Below are 14186 nucleotides of genomic sequence, written 5' to 3' on the forward strand. Positions count from 1 at the left end.
TTAATTTTTTTTTTTCCAGAAAGGAGCTTTATTATATAATAGTCTTTAGTCTGTTGCAAAGTTGTTTTTCTATTGGTTTCCAGTAGGTGGTGTCTAAGCCTCCTGGATCTCTGCTTTATATAAAGTCTTTATAGATGTTTAATCATGCTTGCTACCCTCAGTCTCAGTTCCTGTCAGTATTAGTGACAGTTTCGGTAACATTTGCTCAGATTCCCCTGGGACTCTGTGGAGAGTATGGGGGGAGTGGCCCTCTGGGTTGGGGGATGGGGGCTGTGGCTTAGCCTCATTTTTTCAACCACGCTGGTAAAAATCTACTGTTGTTTCTTTGCCATCCCCACTTTTCTGCCATCCCCGTTTCTCTGCCTTCTGCCCTAATGACTGGACACTGCCTCTGGCTGCATAGAGTTCTCGGCACTCCCAGGCAGGGCTGTTCAGGGACCTCACCGCACCTTCTTCCCTCCATCATCTCCTATAGGGAGCTCCAGTGGCTGCGAGAGGAGCTGCTTTGTTTCTCCCAGTCCACCCTCCAACACCAGAGATTCTGACCTGTGGTAGCTCTTATGCACAGATCCCACACTCAGACGTGCTGTTGTGCAGTTTATGTGCTTTTTATGTGTTGAGTTTTAGATGTTCAGTTTATTGTTGTTTCAAGGGGAGAGATCTGGGGACATCTTTCACTCTGCCATGTTTTTGATGTCACTCTAATTTGTATTTCTTTAATCCTTCACTCTTTTCATTTTTAAAAAATAATCGTTTAGCTCTTAACTCCGTACTAATGAACAAAACAATCAGAATGCCTTTTCTCCTAGAGTTAAAAAACTAGTAGGACAAGATAATCAGTCAATCAATAATATTCAACTTGTTGATAAATATTTTGAAACAAAAATGTTGCTAAGGAAATACAGAGTAGTAAGGGAGTGGTATGTTAGATGTGTGCTTAGAAAATTATCTTTGTGTAAACAGTGAATAAAGTATTGCATTTTGGACTCTGGAGTTTAAGTGATAAGTTTGAGTTAGAAAAATAAATAGTTGAGTTGTCAGGTATTGGTGTATTTTAAAATCTATAATAGATAAGATCACCTAGGAAAAATATAAAGAAGGAAAAAACAAAATCTTTAGTCAATACAAAGGTATTATAATATTTAGATTTTGAGATTTGATAATCTCAAAATCTTGAGATTATCATGTTAAGAGAAATAAGTCAGACAAATAGTTGAGAGGCACATGACTTCAAAACTTATATGTGGTCTATAAAATTGGAAACAACAAACAAGACAAACAAAAACTTATAAACATAGACAACAGTTTAGTGGTTACCAAAGAGTAAGGAGGGGGGTCAAATATATGATGACAGGAGATTTGACTTTGGGTTATGGACACATAATGCATATACAGATCATTATTGAAATGTACATTTGAAAACTATGTAATTTTATTTACCAGTGTCACCTCAATAAACTTAAGTTTTTTAAAAAAGAAACCCTAAGAGGAAAAGGAAGCAACAAGTGAAACAGAGATGAATCACTCTGTGAGGTAGGTGCTACAAGAGAAAGCAGTGTTACAGATAAGTGTAATATAAAAACCAATAAAATTTTGTTGATTAGGTATTTATTTCTACTAAAAATATTTAATATACATTCTTATATAATTGACCTAATATATGCAAGTTTGAACCTAACAAAGTTGAACATTTTGTCTGTTGTGGAATGCTATTAAATAGCTTTATTCCAAGACTAGGCAGTTTATGGAAGCAACACTACATAAAATTTGATGTTTGACATATTTTTAGTCATTCCAGTGGTGTGAAGATTTTTAGTAACTGCAGCATGGAAGATTTTGCACATTTTATTTCAAAGCCAAAATCCCAGTGTCTTCAAAATCAGCCACGTTTAGATCCATCATATAAAGCTGCGGTTTGTGGTAATAAACAAGTGGAAGAAGGAGAACAATGTGACTGTGGGACTCAGGAGGTTGGTACTAATTTAAAAGAATACATACCAGAATTACATAAAAATTATTAATTTTTATAGTACTACTCTGCCAATTTTCATAATTTATCAATCTAATTTTTTAACAAAAACCTTCAGAAGACATATAGGGATTATAATTAACCACTGAGTGCACTTATATATTGGTATACAGATTTGATGGTTTGTAGATTATCCGTACAGTGATTTTCAAGGTTTAAATTTCCCCTCTTGAGTGTATTTTTCCCTAGTATTTCTTCTTAACCTAAAATCCTCTGCCATTCAGAAAGATAGATATAAAACTTTAACAACTAAGGAAGAAAACATAGGCACATTCTGGCTTTGAATATTTTAATCCAGGTCGATATTTGAGTCAAAAAGATTTGTACCATACATAATATATAAAAGTCAGTTTCTGAACCCACAGAAATCTTAGAAAAAGCTGCTAGATCAGAGGTAGGTAGAAAGAGTAGAATTAAAGGGAATGCAGTGAGGGAGAGAGAGAGACTCATAGTGAGTGGTATGAACCCGAGAGAATAAAGAAGACATGAATGGAGTTCAGAGTTCCCCACTGTATTAGCTAAGGTCATTCATGTGTACCATCCCTGACATGAAAAGTATGTTTTTAGATACCTAGTTTGGTGATGTGCTTTTATTATGAGGAATTATTCCCCAACACCCACTTGTTTTTGCTTGTTTGGGTCTAAACGGAAACACCTTAACAATTTCTAATAAAAATTGACAGTAGTGCATCTCAGCTCTATTTAATGTCATATAATTGAGTCCTAAATTCCTGTTATATAACTCAACCCTCTGGAATTCCATATGGATAGCAATAACAATGACATAGATTAGGCAAAAAAATTCTGGAAAACACTGCAAATTTAGTGTGCCCTAGTAAGTATCATGTTATAACTCATAGTAAGACTACTGAAATCTATGATTTATTTTAGTGTAACTTATTAAAATTTTTGGCCCAATTAACTCTATTTCAAATCTCTGGAAATTTTTAAAGTGTGTGTGTGTGTGTGTGTGTGTGTGTGTGTGAGAGAGAGAGAGAGAGAGAGAGAGAGTCTTCATCTCTCTAGCATTCTCCTTTCTTATCTGTTGCTTTTATTAAGCCTAATAATAGAATTAGAAACAAAAAACAAAAAACAGAATCACTGGTATAAACAAATTATAACTTAAAACAGGTCATCATAAAATATGAGTAAGTAATATTGAGGTGATAATTTGTCATGCTAAGAAACATCATTTTTTAGCTCTTCATTTTTAGAAAATGAAAAGAAAACTTTGAATCTCATAAAAGTTACAGAATTATTATGTAGTAGATTCATAAAGGATGAGCAAGAACTAATAACTATAATGAAATTGTTAAGTCATAATTTTTATTTCATGTTTTATACTTAATTATCTCTGTCTACAAGAGCCAGAGATCCTCATGTCAGCTTTGGTGGACTCCACTGTTTCAGAAAATATCACTACCAATATATTCAAACCTACTCGAGGGATATAAAAAACATGGTCTATCACATTGTAGATAACTAATAAATTTCTGTTGGTTTATTTTTTTCTACTTGCCAACATGTAAAGTAAGCATCTATCAAAAGTATATATAATATATATAACATATTATATGTTGTCATTATTAAAATATCTACCCAATGTAAATAAAAGTTGGAAGATACTTAAAAGCATTTGATTTTCCTTTAAGGAATGTGAAGCTCTGCCAGACACATGCTGTGGTAGTACTGCATGTGTACTAAAACAAGGTAACACTTGTGATAGTGGAGACTGCTGTGAACATTGTCAAGTAAGTTGTCTTACAATTTCTCTATTACCTACATCAGTAAAGTTATCATTCTTTATAATATTTATGTATTCACAGTCTACTTTATTCAATTTAATTTACCTTATCCCATCAGTTCAAAGCAAAAGGAGACACATGCAGAGCTTCCTTGGATGAATGTGATCTCCCTGAATTTTGCAATGGATCATCTGCATCATGTCAAGATAATGTTTTTATTCATAATGGTTATCCATGTGGAGAAAAGCAATGGCTCTGTCTGGATGGTTCGTGTGTGAGTGGGAAAAAGCAATGTGTAGAGATATTTGGTGAAGGTATTTATTTTAATTTGATTTCCCATATATACACTGTTTTAGAAAATGAAAAGAAATAGATATTAATATATAATTGTGATTTTTTTAAATAAAGTAATTTTAGTATAAATATTTTAAAGAATTACAGAAAGAGAAGAGGAATACTGTAAGGAAAAACCATACAAGTTGTTTGGGATTAAAATTCTGAATTATTTTTACAAAATAATAAAGAGAAAGATTTAAAATCTCTGAGATCTACAGTTTTCTCAATCGATATAGAATAAATATATATGCCTATAGACATTAAAAGGGTCATAAATATAAGCTGGCATATGAATACAATTTAAACTACACCTGCAAACACACAAAGAAAGATGCATACATTTATAGCAGGAAGCTACAAGGATGACTCATGAAAATCTCAAAGAAGACTCTGAAAAATCCAGTAACAATAAAATCTTTGAAATATGATGTTCATTGATGTTGAAAACAAAAAGGAAAGCTACAATATGAAACATATACGGAATCATTTGCTGAAGAAGATAGAAACAGCAGCAACGGCAATAGTATTTCATGTCTATATCAGAGGAATCAAAAGCAATTAATAGAGAAAATATTTAGAATATGTGAAGAAATAGCCAGGTGGGTCAATTGTCTCTCAACTGGAACACAGCAATGCTTACTCTAGTTTCTGTGTAAAAAGAAGTTGGAAAGTGATTATCAACTTCCAAAGTGAACATACAATAATAATGACTATTGCTTTGAAGAAAAGCAATACAAAGACACAGGAAAGAAACTTATGGAGTGAAAAAGCGCTCTGTCTCGAGAGTGGGTTATTTGGAAATATAGTGAGGAAATTTTGAAGAAAGACAGCTATTTCTATATCTATCTGTCCGTTGATTGGTTGGTCGGCCCGTTGGTCAGTCTGTCTGTCTGTCTGTCTGTGGTCTGTAGGTGGGTCTTTTCTGTTATCTATATCTATCTATCTATCTATCTATCTATCTATCTATCTATCTATCTATCTATCTATCTATCTATCTATCTATCGAGAGAGGGGAAGAAGATCATGAATTGAAAGGTAAACTGATTAAAGTTTAAAAATAAGTTAACATAGTTAAATCACTAAAAAGGCAGAACTTCTGTTTAAGCTGGCAGATAGAATTGAGAAAATTTGTATCTATTATGTTTACTCCAGTGTAAACATAATAGATACAAAAAAGGGGAAAGTATATCAAAGCATTTGAACTCATATAATTTGCTTTCCAAATTCATCTCTGTAGAATTGTTTGTGAAAGATGTCCAAAATAAGGGAAACTAAACCAGGAAAAAGAATTAAGCAAGAAGAAATAATAATAGAAATTAGTAAAAGTCATTGCTGATTAATATACATACCTTTTAAAATATAAAAGATAAAGATATATAATAAATAACTTTAAAAGATAAAGGATAATATGAAATGAAGCTATTAATATGTTAAAAATGCTAACCTCTAGAACAAAAATAGAAAAAGTTTTACCAGAAAAACAAACAAAGCTCAATCATTCCAATAAAATGCAGCACAGAGAGAAATTAAAATTTGGCATAAGTCAAGTATTCATAAGAATAATGAAATAATGTGAAACTAAAAGCTAATAAAGGGGAAAAGCAAAAGCAATAAAAATAATTGATTAACCCTCAAGCATGAGTAAAAAAAAAAAAAAGAACATGGAATAGGAAAACAAATATTATGATAGTTTATTTACATATAAATATTTAGCAATCACATCAAATATAAGACCTGTATTAAATATTAAATTTAAGGAAAAGATGTAACAACTAGTGACAGATGCAACTATTAGAAAATTACTATAAAAATCAAGATACATTTCATTAATGATATTTTTAAAGGCTTTAGAGTATGGTGAAACCAAAGACAGAGTAATGATTTAAATTCCACAGGAGAGAAACTTTGCATACCTCAGGACAACTGTCAGTCAATTATGTTCCTAGGAACATTTTCAGATTCCAAAAGTTGAAGTTCAGGCTTGCCGTGGGCAGAGAATCTACCAGAAAACCAAGATAAAATAGAAAAGTTTTAGCAGTTGGAATTAAAGACGGACTATCAAAACCATAAACTATTTTTTATCACGAGGCATTTCAGAGCTCTGAAACTGCTCAGGAACTTGGTCGATTAGGTCACAATTATTAAAAAGGCCTTATAAATTTCCTTGAAATCACAAGATGATCAAAGACCAAATGGTGGAAGAATTTGCCAAGAAAATCTTAACCTTCTAAAAGCTTTTGCTGTATTTTGAAGTGCCTGTATTAGTAGGCTAGGAGCCTGTTTTGAGATTCTCTAAAAAGGATATATTTATCCCTGGCCAAATTTCATTGAAGAGATGATAAATACTTGAAAGGCTCTCTGTTTTCTTTTCCTTTTCTTTCCCCTAGGAATTTTATAGCTCTCTCTCTTAAATGTGAGTCTGTAATCTATTTTGAGTTAATTTTTGTTTATGGTGTGAGAAATGCTACCAACTTAAATCTTTAGCATATGGATATACAGCTGTTTCAGCATCACTATTGAAAAGATGATTATCCCCCCATATGACTTGGCACCTCTGATGAAAACTCATTTGACGGTAAAAGTAAGGGTTTATTTTTGGACTCTCACTTCTATTCCTTTGATCTACATGTCTGTATGTTCTGACAGTAGCGCACTGTCTTGATTACTGTAGCTTTGTAGTTTGTTTTGAAATCATTTTGTTTTGAAAACAGGAAATGTGCGTAATCCAACTTTTTTCTTCTTTCAAAAATTATTTTGGGTATCATGGGTCTCTTGAAATTCTTGAATTTTAGAATCAACTTGTTAATGTCGTCAAAAAAGGCAGCTGGAATTTTTATAGCAATTGTGTCGAATCAGCATATCTATTTGAGGTGTAATGTTATATCAACTACATTAAGGCTTCTAACACTTGAGCATGAGATGTATTTCCAATTATTTGGATCTTACTTAATTTATTTTAATTAAATATTTTATAGCTTTTTAATTATCAGTGTACAAGCTTTACAGTTATGTTAAATTTATTTTTTGATGCTATTACAAAAAGTATTTTTCTTAAATTCATTAAATGCATTCATATTATTTTGCAAACATCACCATCATCCATCTCCAAAACAATTTTCAATTTCCCAAACTGAAACCCTGCCCCATTAGATAATAACTCACCCCTCCCCATCCCCTGGTAAACACCAATCTTTCTGTCTCTGTGAAAATGTTTATTCTAGTTATCTCACATAAATGGAAGCATACAGTATCTGTCCTTTTGTGATTGCCTATTTCATTTAGCATAATTTAATTACATGCATAAGTCAAAATTTCCTTCCTTTTAGAATTGGATAATATTTTACTGTATGTATATACCATATTTTGCTTATCCACTTATCTGTTGATGAACACTTTGGTTACTTCCACCTTTTGGATATTGTGAATAATGCTGCTTTGAACATGGGTGTAGAGATATGATTCAAGTCTCTACCTTTAATTCTTTTGTGTATATACCAGAAGTGGAATTGCTGGATCATATGCTAACTCAATTTTTAATTTTTTGAGGAACTGCCTTACTGTTTCCCATAGCAGCTGCACCATTTTACATCCCCACCAGCCATATTCAAGAGTTTTAATTTCTGTACATCTTTGCCAACACTAATTATATTCTGTTTTTGTGATCATAAATATCTCAGTGGGTGTGAGAGCGTATCTCATTGTGGTTTTGATTTGCATGTCCCTACTGATTAATAATGCTGAGCATCTCTCAATGTGCTTATTGGCTATTTTGTACATCTTCTTTGGAGAAATGTCTGTTCAGGTGTTTTGCCCATTTTTAATTGGGTTGTATTTTGTTGCTGAGTTGTACAAGTTCTTTGTATATTCCAGATATTAACCCCTTTCACATATATGATTTTAAAATGTTTTCTCCTGTTCTATGTATTAACTTTACTCTACTGATTTTCATAAACAAAAGTTTGTTTGTTTGTTTGTTTTTTAATTTTGATCTCTTTCTTTTCTTGCCTGTGCTTTTGGTATCATATCCAAGAAGTGATTACCAAATCCAATGCCAAAAATCTTTTTTTGAGGAACTGACATTGTTTTCCATAGCAGCTGCACCATTTTACATCCCCACCAGCCATGCACAAGCAAGCGTTCCTCTGTATTTTATTCTAACAGTTTTATAGTTTCAGCTCTTACGTTTAGGTATTCGATCAATTTCAAGTTGATTTTTGTATAAAATAAAGGTTCAACTTTATTCTTTTGCATATGGATATCCAGTTTTCTCAACACCAGTAGTTAAAAGACTGTCCTTTACCATTGAATGGTTTTGCAACCCTTCTCAAAAATTATTAGGCCATATATGCAATAATTTAGTTCTGGGATCTCTATTTTATTCCATTGGTGTGTGTGTGTGTGTGTGTGTGTGTGTGTGTGTGTGTGTGTGTGTATCTGTCTTTATGCCAGTACTGCATTGTTTTGAATATTGTAGCTTTTGTGGTAAGTTTGAAATCAGGGGGAAGTAGATAAAGGTACAGGGGGTCAAATATATGGTGACAGAAGGAAGTTTATATTTGGGTGGTGAACACATAAAGCAATACATATATGATCTGTTGAATTGTACACTTGAAACCTATATAATTTTATTAACCAAGGTTACCCCAATAAATTTAATTTAAAAATGAAATTAGAAAATTTGAGACCACCAACTTTGAGCTCCATTTTCAGGATGGTTTGGGCTATTTGAGGTCCCTTGAGATTCCATATGAATTTTAGAATGGGTTTTTCTATTTCTGCAAAAACACATTGTTGGTATATTGATAAGGTTTTCATTGAAGCTGTAGATTACTTTGGGTAATAATTGTTATCATAATATTTAGTCTTCCAACCTGTAATCATGGGATGTCTTTCCATTTAATTTCTTTAATTTCTTTCAGTCACATGTTGTGGGTTTTGTTGTATAAGTTTTTCACTTCCTTAATCAGTTTTACTCCTTACATATTTTTTTCTTTTTGATATGTAAATGAAATTGTTTATTTAATTTCCTTTTATAATTCTTCACTGCTAATATATAGATACAACTGATTTTCATGTGTTAATTTTGTTTCCTGAAACTTAACTGAATTTATTAGTTCTAACTAGTTTGTGTGTGTGAGTGTGTGTGTGTTTCTGTGTGTGTGTGTGTGTAAAATCTTTAGTGTTTCTATATATATAAGATCATAGATACTGTGAACAGAGATAATTTTACTTTTTTCATTCCAATATGCATGCTTATTATTTCTTTTTATTTTCCAGTTGCTCTAATTAGGACTTCCATACTGCGTTAAATAGAAAGGACAAAAGCTGGCATCCTTGACATGTTCTTTATCACAAAGTAAAAGCTTTCGGTCATTCACCACTATTATTTTAATTGTGTTTTTTTATAAATGGTCTTTATCATATTTAGTTATTTTTCTTCTACTCATTAGTTGAGTGTTTTTATCATTAAAAAGGTATTAAATTTTGTCAAATGCTTTTTCTGTGTCAATCGACATGAAACGTGGTGTTTTTTCCCCCTTTTATTCTATTTTGGTGTATGACATTGATTTATTTTTGTACTTTGAACCATCCTTGCATTTCAGGAATAAATCTCACTTGATAATGCTGTACAATGCTCTTAATATGATCTAGAATTCAGTTTATTAGTATTTTGTTGGTTTTTTAAAAATTAGTATTGATAGAGTATTTATAGATTTTTTGAGCGTTAGGTCTACATTTATGAGGGATATTCTCAAATTTTCTTTCTTGAAATGTCTTTGAGTTGTTTAAGTATCAAGTCTCATTGAATGAATCAGAAAGTACTTCCTAGATATATTTTTTGAAAGAATTTGTGATGCATTGTATTAATTGTTTGAAATTTTTGTGGAATTCACCAGTGAAGCCATTGTACTAAGGATTTTTATTGCGGGAAACTTTCTGATTAATAATTTAAGTTTATCATTTTGTTGATCTTTTCAAAAAAATAAATTTTGTTTTTATTAATTTTCTCTATCATCTGTTTATTGTCTGTTTTACTGTTTTCTGCTATAACCCCTATTATTTCTTTCCTTCTGTTTGCTTTATGTTTAGAATACTCCTCTTTTCAGTATCTTAAGATGGAATTCTAGGTTGTTGATTTTAAATCTTTCTTCTTTCCTAATTTAAGCATTTATAGTTAAACATTTCTAAGAACAATTTTCAGTTTCGTATAAATTTTTGCATGTCATATTTTTATTTCTATTTATCTCAAAGTATTTACTAATTTCCTATGAAATATTTTTCTTTGATGCTTTGGTTATTTAGGAATGTGTTCTTTAATTTCCACATTTTTGCATTTTCCTTATGTACTTGTATTATTGAGTTTTAATTCAATTCCATTATATTCAGAGAACGTGATTTGTATGATCTTAATCTCTCGGTTTATTTAAATTTTCTTGGTCTCTCTTAAAGAATTTTCAAATGCATGGAGAAGACCAGATATTCTGCTATTGTTGGATAGTGTTTTATATATACATGTTATGTCTAGTTTGTTTGTAGTGTTCTAATTTTGTACTTCCTTGTTGGTCTTCTATTTGTTTTATTCATTATTGAAAAGTTGACAAAAGTCAACTATGTGCTCTGAATATAGTTCTTTTAGCATAGCTCAAAATAGGTCATTAGCTGTAAGGCTGCTGGCTTTTTGCTCTCATGCCACTGAGAAGAGATAAAAATATTCTCAAATTAAAACATCACAGATCCCTTTGTCTTAACAATTGTTTGAGTCAGAATTCCACCAGAGAAACAAAATCTGTAGGACATATAATTCTTCTTTCTCTCTCTCTTTGTATGTGAATGTATGTAAATCTATCTATCTATCTATCTATCTATCTATCTATCTATCTATCTATCACCTATCATCTATCATCTACCATCTAGCATGTAACTACCTATCATCTATTTACCTATCAAGATTTATTACAAGGAATTGGCTTATGTGATTCTGAGGGTAAAATCTCTTTTCTGGGACATACTGGAGAGCTGAAGTGAGACAAAGGGAGGAGAGCTCAAAGATGATGTCTACGTGTCCTTCATCCCCTAAGAGAACATCAATATGGCTCTAGATGTATACCAAACCAGATGCCTTCCCCTCAGGCCAAAGCTCCAGGACAAGCATAGAGGTCTCATTCACAGAGAGACTCAGCATGTCTATGCAGTGCCTTGAGGGTGGTAGCCAGTCAAGAACTATCTCTCTGATTGTTACCATCCTATGGAACTCAAGAATGCAACACCCCCTGTCCACCAGAGTCAGGTGATTGATCTACAGGCATCTCTTGGGTAGCAGCCACAAAAAATGGAGAACCTGACCTAAAAACCAGGGCACCAGATATGTATAAAAGCACCCCACTGGAAGATACTGATATTCTGGAGCTTGGCAGAGTGAGAGCATGAAGACAGAACCCATGCTGTGAGGTCTCTGGAAAGGATTACTGTAAGCTTTAGATGTATGTTTTAATATATATGTACCATAGTTCTCTTAATTATTTAAAAAAGATAGATTGTTTTAAATTTTGTATTCTTTATTGAATGGCATTTTAGATAGACATATTTCCAGTTAAACATTTTTCTCCATCTTCAATTTTTGCCTTTGAAAAACCCTATTTTCCTACAGCCATGCCACCCTGAACGTGCCCAATCTCATCTGATCTCGGAAGCTAAGCAGGGTTGGGCCTAGTTAATATTTGGATAGGAGACCACCTAAGAATACCAGATGCTGTAGGCATAAAAAAAAAAGGCAAAAGAAAAACCACCCCCGTTTTCAGTCTAAATGCTTCTTTTGTATAGATATTACTATAAAGTGTCTTTGTCTTCGGTTAGGTATGTGAAATAAGAGACTAATCACTTTAATGAAATCAGAAGCTGATATTTGTTAAGATTTGGGCAGAGTTTAGATAATGTTCAGTCTATGTGTAGTTACTCTTGTTTTCAGGGCATAACTCTCCAAGGTTTTTAACTGAAAATTGGTATATATACTGAGACCCCTTTCCCTGGCAGATACGTAACCAGAGCACAGAAACTGCAGAAAAATCTGCACTGCTTTATAGAAGTGTCTCTTTACATTTTAATCTCCTGCTTTTCACGTGTTTAGAAGCAGGAACAAGCCTTGAGGAGAAAATAAACTATATGTCGAGGCCCCTTGAGTACCTAAATTTGTCACTATAGCTATGAAAGATCTTCTGACTTTGGCTTATTTTTATCTCCATCAGCAATCGCCTGCTTCCCTAGCTAAGCAAATGATTTTGACTTCTCACCCATACTAGGCTTGCAAACAACTTCTGAGACAAAAATCAACCTCTTGTTTTTCATTCACTACTGCCTCTAGGAGTTTCTACTGAAATCTTGATGTGTCCACTGGGAATCCTCTTATAGTGCGTCACTTTTTGTTTTCAGCATCACAATGCAGTGGTTAAATCTTCTTATCGAGTGTTTTGGCTTCATTCTTCAACTAGAGTAGAACTGATGGAAGGTTATGATAAGTAAACTACTAGTTAAGTAGGTTGACTTGTATGAGAATTAAACGTATTATGTGTATGAACTGGCTAGCGATTGTGAAAATATATCAATTGTGGCTCCAAGATTTTTTTTTTTCTGAGAAAATTATGATGAAAAAGCAAGGTATTAGTTGAGTAGTTTGACTTGAAAAGACATTTATGCAAACACAGATTAGTGACCAAGAATTCAATTTAAAAAAAAGTTTCTTACATATTTATAGATATATATTTCTAGATTTATTAAAAATTAGAAGACAAACTGCATAACATGTTTAAATCTAAGATATCTGGATAGTAAACAAGAGTTCTTTCAATTTCTAAATATTTCATTGAATTGGTTTTGTGTGATCTTAACCTATTTTTTATTTTCAATTCTATATTATAATCTTATTTTGTGCAGTATATTTTAAGCCATTTTAGAATTTTAAATGTATTTATTAATTATTTTAAATTAATATAAGTTTAATACGACTAACGACACTTTTCTTTTAGGTACAACCGTGGGTTCTCAAGAGTGTTTTGAATACCTTAATTCTATAACTGATCGATCTGGAAACTGTGGTTCAAGTCCTTCAGGATACAAAATGTGTAACGCTAAGTATGCTTAATAAAATCCGAGAAATTATATTTATTGCCTTAAATTTTAGAATACCACCAGATAAGTTTATATGTAGCATACTAAAGATAGAGTACATAAAAACTCTTTTGAATCTCTTTTCTTGGATTTATTTTTTTAATGTACATAAACTAATAATTGAATGTACTTTAAGTATACAACTTGAATAATATTTCCATTATGCAAGAATATTTTTTCCAATCGCTACCCCATACAACCTGTGTTCTTATCTCAATGATGATAGATGAGTGTAGTCTGTCCAAAACGTCCTATAAATGAACTCCTACAGTATGCATTTTTTGTATCACACTTAATATACCAAAGATAATTTTTGAGATTCAAATAGATTGTTCTTATATTAGTTTTTTATTGCTAAATAATTCTAAATATCACTGAAAATTATACAACACAATGCAATTAGTTTATCCATTTAGTTATCAATGGTCAATAATGTGGTGCATTTTTTTTGGCTTTTATGAATAAACCTGCTATATAAACTTTCAAGATCGGGTCTTTATAGTGAGATATAGTTTCATTATGTTGGGTAGATACAAAAGAGTATAGTAGATGAGTCATATAAATTCTAAGAAACTGACAAATTGTTTTCCAAAGCAGCTGTGTAATTTTACACTCACACTAGCAGAATCCAAGAGTACTTGTTTCTCCACAATGTGTTACTACCTGGTATTGTTAGTCTGTTTTATTTTATTTTATTTTATTTTATTTTATTTTATTTTATTTTATTTTATTTTAGCCATTCTAGTTGTAAATTATTTTTGCTTTAATTTTAATTTATCTAATTAATAATTATTTTTAGTATTTTTTTATGTTTTCTTGTCAAGGTGTATATCTTCTTATCTGATGAATCTGTTCGATTTCTTTCATTATATTTAGAATGGTTTAGTCTTCCTACCATTGAGTTATACCAGAAG

The 14186-nt window shown here is 31.8% G+C and overlaps 1 protein-coding gene and 1 pseudogene across 1 annotated transcript in view; both read left to right on the forward strand.

The window, feature by feature from the left end:
* Positions 1 to 14186, forward strand: part of ADAM2 (ADAM metallopeptidase domain 2) — a 93840-nt gene that overhangs the window by 47877 nt on the left and 31777 nt on the right. Inside the window, exons 12-15 of the mRNA XM_006916283.1 lie at positions 1790 to 1970; positions 3682 to 3780; positions 3893 to 4088; positions 13131 to 13236. Coding sequence (XP_006916345.1) covers positions 1790 to 1970; positions 3682 to 3780; positions 3893 to 4088; positions 13131 to 13236 — 582 coding nt within the window. The remainder of the gene's footprint in view (positions 1 to 1789; positions 1971 to 3681; positions 3781 to 3892; positions 4089 to 13130; positions 13237 to 14186) is intronic.
* Positions 11751 to 11869, forward strand: LOC112483391 (annotated as a pseudogene).

Source organism: Pteropus alecto, unplaced genomic scaffold (genome assembly GCF_000325575.1).
Source record: "Pteropus alecto unplaced genomic scaffold, ASM32557v1 scaffold24, whole genome shotgun sequence".
In the NCBI taxonomy this organism is placed as follows: domain Eukaryota; kingdom Metazoa; phylum Chordata; class Mammalia; order Chiroptera; family Pteropodidae; genus Pteropus; species Pteropus alecto.